The following is a 6,913-nucleotide window of genomic DNA, read 5'->3' as shown; positions in this document are numbered from 1 at the left end:
CCAGTAGTGAAAAGAACAGATAAAATAACAAGTTTTTTCTAAAAACAACATTTGATAATTATCTGGAGGTTATAAAGATTTTGCATTTGAAATTTGAAAATTTTCTGTTGCATTAAATTATTTTTATTCTTAAAATCAAAATTATTTCGCATGTTGGACAGTCAACATTCGAAAATAAAAAATGCACAAGCAAATAATTTATTAAAAAATGTAAAAACATAATTTAAAAATCTGATACATTGTGTAAGAATGCCTTATAATGTTTACTGCTAATCTGCAAAATTTTGTAAAGATACAAAAAAAAGCGACAGTATAACTGCTTTATGGATACTTTTGGGAATATAGGCTGGGTGTAATCCATCCACCCATATTAGAAGTGTTAACAAGGTAGTTACATGGATTTGTCAAATTTAAATTGCTGCTCTGGTGACTTAATAAGTTGGTAATGATCATAGACAGGATTTAGATTAGTTGACCACAGCAGAACTATTTTATATGTCAATATTTTAAAATTCCTGGATAAAAAAATATTTTTACAATGGCATTTTTGTTTTCCAGAACTTTTCTAAGATTATTGATTATACTATCATTTTGAACTTTCTAAGTCTAGAAATTAACCCATATGATCCACATTTTCAAATGGTAAACCCTTTGATAGAATTATAGCTACAACTTTAAGATCCAGCTGCAAGTATCTCCCATCTTATTTCCTACTATATGTTTCATCACTTTTGTATTATATACAAATTATAGCAAGGTCTATATTTCTATCTGTGGTATCTACAATTTAGTATTTTTATCTATAATATTTTTTTGTTCATTTGTTACTAAACACACAGTTACACAATGAGTGTTTTTCTCACCATCGGGACTACAATATTTGAAATTTTCTTCTTTGAATGTCAAGTAAGTGACAAAGCTGAAAATTTTCAACATACAAGTACTTAGCTACTAACAGTTATGAAATCTTAGTGCATACTTTTAATAAATTACTTTGATATTTGTGTAGGTACTTAAATGTCTCAACCAAAAATGATTATTGAAGAAGAAAAAATTACACCTTTTTCTAACATTTCATAGTAAAGACTGCATTCAGGTACTTTCACTACTTACTTTCACTGTGCAGGAGACGTTGGATAAGAAAGACTTCCAACAATTCCTGGAGATTGAGGAGGGGTGTCCAGGCACTGCTCACTGATTGTCCGAAGTGGTGGATACCTTGGTTCTGGTGTGAGGGCTTCAGGAGTGGAGTCTGCAGAGGATGAAGCAGGTGATCGGCCACTAAAGTTTCTTATCTCATTTACAAACTCATTTGGAAGTGAAGATCCAACAGTAAAATGCATAGCCATACTCTGAAGCCACGTTTCCATAATTTCAAATGGTGGCCTGCAGATAGAGATATTTTGTGTCAGATCTGCATTACAAATGAAAATACCTTCTGAAAAGAATATTTTAATAATAGAAATGTATAACGAAGAGAAAACCAAATTTTCTTCAGGTCTTTGTTAGAAAAAAAAATACACTAATAAAACCATGTAATTTTACTTATCCAACCTTTATTATAGAATCAAATGAGAAAAAAAAAAACAACAACCTTTTTTCAGGATCTAGATCACAGCAATGAAAGGCTACAAGGTAAAATGGTTCAGGACACTTTGAACAAAATTTTTCCCTGAAGATTGTAGTGTTTAGACCAAAGTCTGAACTTCGTGGTAAAAAGTCAGGATCAGCTTGAACTCTACCAATAATCTGGAAGTAGATAAGACAATAATAAAATTTTTTTACTTGAATTAATGATAATTGTCATTAAGAAGAACTGATGAACTGACAAACTAATCATTTTGTTCCAGAAGTAGGTCAACAAATGATAATAATATAGGTAGGAAGAGAACCTTAATATATATCATTCCTCAGAAATGACTTTGATGGTTCTAATAGCATGAAAGTAGTTCAGGTTAACAGAAACAACTAATTACTAATGTTAAAGTGAATGAATCAAGGTTAACATTTTCCTAAATTGAAAATGTATTTCCAATAATACTTACCTCCACTGACACTTATAGCTATTACTCGACTGCCAGGGTTTCTTCATTGCCCATCTAAGCATTGGTCTAATTTTTTCTTGCTTGTTCCAGCCTTTATACCCCACACAATTGCCCTTGGTGATATTTATCTCATGATACTTTCCATTTACATCAATGTGCCCTTTATCCTGGTACTGTATATAATCACCTCATTCAGAGACTGATACCATTCCAGTCTCTAACACTGGCTTTTAGTGGGGAGGAAGGGTGTCAGAAGAGGTAAATGTTATTAGAAATACATTTTCAGTTTAGAAATATGTTAACTTCCAAAACATACTGACCTCTACTGACACTTATAGCTAGAATCCCACATTGAGAAGGTGAAGGCACTAATGAGGGCATTATCCATAAAGAGTACCAAGATAGGATTGGTACTCAAATGGGGAACTGCACTACATCTAGAACAGATATGCTCTTCATTCTGAACTTAGTTCCTGTATCAAGGGTGGAACTGTATATGAGTGATCACAACTATAGGCCAGCCCCAACCAGATAGCCAAAGTTCCACTACTTGTGGTTGGAATTAAGGGGTCTTGGTCCATATATCTCACATTGGTGGCTAAAGCAATGTCGCATATTGATTGAATCCCAACCTGTAGCCACAGAGTGATGAGTTCTGAACCACTGGATATCAACGAGTACGTAAGCATCACCAAAGTTGACAAACCTTCTCCTCCAGCTGAAGAAATCCAAAGGGCAACACCCCAGGCTCAGAATGACAGGAACGTATATGCCATACTCAACCAAAGGAAAGAACTCATCTGGTCTGGAATTATGAACATCAATCCTCACTCCCCAACAGAATTATGGGGAGGACAGGGAACAACTGTGCTCAACCGGGTACCCAGGATGGGACCACTCCACTTTCAGAATTACAAGGAGATAGTGGACCCCTTTCCATGAACAATGTACCGAACTGATATTGATAAAAAAAAAAGAGCCATGCACACCTAAACCGGATAGCTGAGCATCAAATCTGAACCAGTATAATGAGTAGGCTCCCACATAGGCTGGTGCTGCTCCTATCTACATCTGGGAAACAAACATCCAGGGACCTAGGTAGGAGGGCCCCCAACTTTGCCCTTTTTTCCAGAATGGAGGAATCCACTCTAACACTGTGGAGGAAAAGCCTCTGTCCACTACCCTAGTGACTGGAAACAGGGTATGGACCCTGAAAGGTAGAAATAAATATACTCATCCTTCTGGATAATCCAACAGAAATGGTTAAAATAGCTATAAGGGGTAGGCAAAAACCCTCAGACAAGGAGAGATTACCAGATCAGGCAAATAATGTGAGATAAAGGTATTGGGGGAGGTCCACATACCAGTCTGCACAATGAACGCCAGCAGGCAATTCAAACGGGCGGCTAATGACATAGAAAAGAGAAATCTGATGAGATGTGACACACAGAAGATACCATTCCCTCAAAGAGACCCCACACTAAAAAGTGTTTTCTATCATCTCTAAAGATATAAGTGCAGGTAACAAAACCTTCAAGACCCTCACTGAACATGACCAAGATCGGATGATTGGATGTAGAGAAAAAGAATGAGCAGGTGAATCAGAGAAAAGGAATAAATCCATTTCCCATCTGACAGAATGTTGGGAAAGAAGAACTGGTCTGAGGACCTAGAGAGAATGAGAGTATTTGATAGACAAAAAGCACAAATCACTGACTGGTGATGTCCGTAGGTCAGCAGCAACGAAAATAAACCTGCAGGTAAAGGGGATACATGGTCTATAAGAGTCAGGTTACAAACAGGTGTAGAGAAAGAACATGTAACCTTAATCTACCTGGTAGGTAACTGGAATGGTCATTTGGGACCAATTACCCAAAATGATGTGAGGAATCTTCAGAGTACTGAGGACTAAAAAAATATGTAGTCATGATAATCAACTGGTAGTCGATAAAGCCACCATAAACAATGGCAATTTGGGATGATGCAAAACGTCTGTAGAGCCAAGTCAAAAAGTGAGTTATGGTTCACAACATTGATTGAAAAGGGTTCAACCTCCTCTCAATATAACATTTCTGATATGCATGTTATTACCATCGATAAAAAAAAGTCTTTTGGACTAAGCAGAAACTGAGACGGATACCATAGAAATTACCCCTATCGTGACGGGCATCCTTTACTGCGCATCCAAAATTTTTTAAACTACTTTTTGTTTATGTTATACCAAATAGTATAACATAAAATCATAGCTAATAATCCGTATTTTAATAGTATACAAGTTTTAAGTTCTTAATTTCATAAGGCAATATTTAAACAAATCCTCAATTTCCCCTAGGCATCTCCTCTTCTCTATATTATCCACCACCTCTCCAGTAAGTAATAAATTCAACATAAATTACTCACAATAAGATTGTCATTCCTCAGACAAACCATAAGTTTCATAGCCTTCAATTTTGTTTCGTTACAGAGCCATCAAATAGAAAATCAGACACCTCTTGCCACACCCACCTGTCACATCTTCTCTTTCAGGATTTGTTAATAGTTCTCTCTTATGTTTAATTCTATATTATCTATAACCAACAGAAAGCCAAGGTTTTCATCTATCAAATGTCGTATTATATATTATTCTTTTCTTAATGCAGAATTGTCAATTTCACTGTGAGTACAAACTTCATTCTCATGGGAAAAATAATGAGTAGCTTGGATGAATTTGTAATGGTTTTTGTCACATAGTTAGAAAGCCAGAAAAATTGTGATAGTTAGGGGAAATTGTCTACCTTTTGCATGTTATTATTTTATGTTCTTTGGTGCATTATTTAATTAAGTCAGATATATTTAGTGCATTATTACCATTAGTATGAAAAAAATGGATTAAGTGTCATCAACAATCAGTAGCAAGGAAAAAGAAGATTCAGGTAAATACTCTATTTCTTGTTTTTCATGTTTATTCTTTATTTATTATTATAAAAGTAACTAAAATGTAAAAATAGGGATCTTAGTTAAGGTTGGATTAGGTAAAATAAATAACAAAAATGTTTCATGAAGCATGCCCACGAGCAGCTCATGGGTAATGAAAATTATTTAGTGCATTACTACCATTAGTATGAAAAAAGTTGAGTTAAGGTTGGTTGGTTGTTTGTTTGGTGCTTTATGTCGCAAAGCAACGAGGCTATCTGCGCCAAACAACAAGTAAAAATAGTGAAAGAAAATTAGACTAAAGTGTAAAAATACAGTGAGTTAAAACCAAAATATGTCCAAAATTTGGATAAAGGATTTATATACATTTAAAAAGACTAATAGTGCATAAAAAGTTAAAAATACAATCAAGTCGGTTAGTGTCACCATCACCAATGACACTGTCCAACATCAGGGGTAAACTCTTAGAAAACACGTGTCTAAAATGGTGCCGCCGCTCACAGTCGTAACGATGGCACAACAGTAAAATGTGGGCTATTGTGACTTGAGAGTCACAATGGCTACACATCGATGGGTCAATACCAGATAAAAGAAAACGATGGGTTAAAAAACTGTGACCAATCTGTAGCCTTGCCAGGACAACTTCCTCCTTCAGATCCTTATGGATGCAAGACGGCCAAAAAGCAACAAAAGCTTGTTATGACGTTTCTCACCCCAAGTCGACTGCCAACTGGCACGAAGCCGTACCTTAAAGACAGGACCATAGTCCATGTACGAAACAGGCATGGCCATGACGGCACCAGAGCATACAGACTTAGCTGCAGTGTCAGGGAGCTCGTTCCCTAGAATACAGACGTGGCCAGGTATCCAGAAAAACTGGATGGAAACAGAAGATAGAGAAAACTGGGCCAGTCGTTGTTGAATATCGATGAGAACAGGGTGAGAACTAACGTTAAACGATTCCAGAGCCAGTGGAGAGTTAAAATAATTAGTGTGAATAGTACAATTACTGTATTGCATAGCTTCTACATGATACAGGACAAGAGAAATAGCATACAACTTGGCAGTGAACACAGAAACTGTAGAGGGGATCGTGCGAGCCACAGCACACCATGGCAGAACCTACAGAGTTACCCAATTTCGAACCATCCATGTAAATAGGAAGAGGAAGAATGGCTCAAAAGATGTTCAGCAAAAAGATGACGGTACTTCCAACTGGGAGTATCCGCCTTCCTTAGATGACAAAGAAAGGTCACAGGAAGGGATGGTAAGAAGCCATGGTGGAATGGGCTGATCATTGGGGACAGCAATGTCATCCAATGATAGACCCAATTCAGCCAGTTGTGCCCAGATATTAAAACCAAAGGGAGGAATAGCAAACCATCTGTTCTGAAAGAGCATGGCCCACTAAGGAAGAAAGACAATTCCAGGTGGGATGCTATGGTAAGGATCGAAGTTTAGTAGCATATTGTAAAAAAAGTTGCAAACAATGGAGGTGAAGAGGAGGTTCATGGGAGTCAGTGTACAAACTCTGGACTGGAGAAGTGTGAAAAGCCCCAGTGCAGAGCCGAAGCCCCAGATGGTGAATGGGGACCAGCATCTTCAAGGCCGAGGTCCTGGCAGAACCATACTACAGTTTGGATCGAATCAGGGCATAATAGATCCTGAGCAGAGAACATCGATCCACTCCCCAAGAGCTGGAAGAGAGGACACGGATGATGTTCAGAGCCCTTGCACACTTGACACGTAGCTGCTTGATGTGTGGAATGAAGCTAAGCTTACGGTCAAATATAAACCCCAAGAACTTTGCCTCAGGGACCACACGAATAACTATATCACCGAGACGGAGCTCGGGATCGGGGTGGAGACCCTGTTGGCGGCAAAAATGCATGCAAACGGTTTTGTAAAAAGAAAATTTAAAACCATTTGCAGTGGCCCATGTCAACAACCGATTG

The 6,913-nt window shown here is 37.3% G+C and overlaps 1 protein-coding gene across 3 annotated transcripts in view; it reads right to left on the bottom strand.

Moving 5' to 3' along the window:
- The window catches only part of LOC106468301 (LIM domain kinase 1-like), a 79,905-nt gene that overhangs the window by 18,588 nt on the left and 54,404 nt on the right, over positions 1-6,913 (bottom strand). For all 3 annotated transcript variants that reach the window (XM_013928719.2, XM_022396640.1, XM_022396641.1), the window contains 2 exons: positions 1,595-1,749; positions 1,114-1,386 (listed from right to left, as the gene is read on the bottom strand). In XM_013928719.2, coding sequence (XP_013784173.1) covers positions 1,116-1,386; positions 1,595-1,749 — 426 coding nt within the window. In that variant the 3' untranslated portion in view covers positions 1,114-1,115. The remainder of the gene's footprint in view (positions 1-1,113; positions 1,387-1,594; positions 1,750-6,913) is intronic.

This window comes from Limulus polyphemus, unplaced genomic scaffold (assembly GCF_000517525.1).
Source record: "Limulus polyphemus unplaced genomic scaffold, Limulus_polyphemus-2.1.2 Scaffold2955, whole genome shotgun sequence".
In the NCBI taxonomy this organism is placed as follows: Eukaryota; Metazoa; Arthropoda; class Merostomata; order Xiphosura; family Limulidae; genus Limulus; species Limulus polyphemus.
This window is presented reverse-complemented; position numbering and strand designations above follow the sequence as displayed.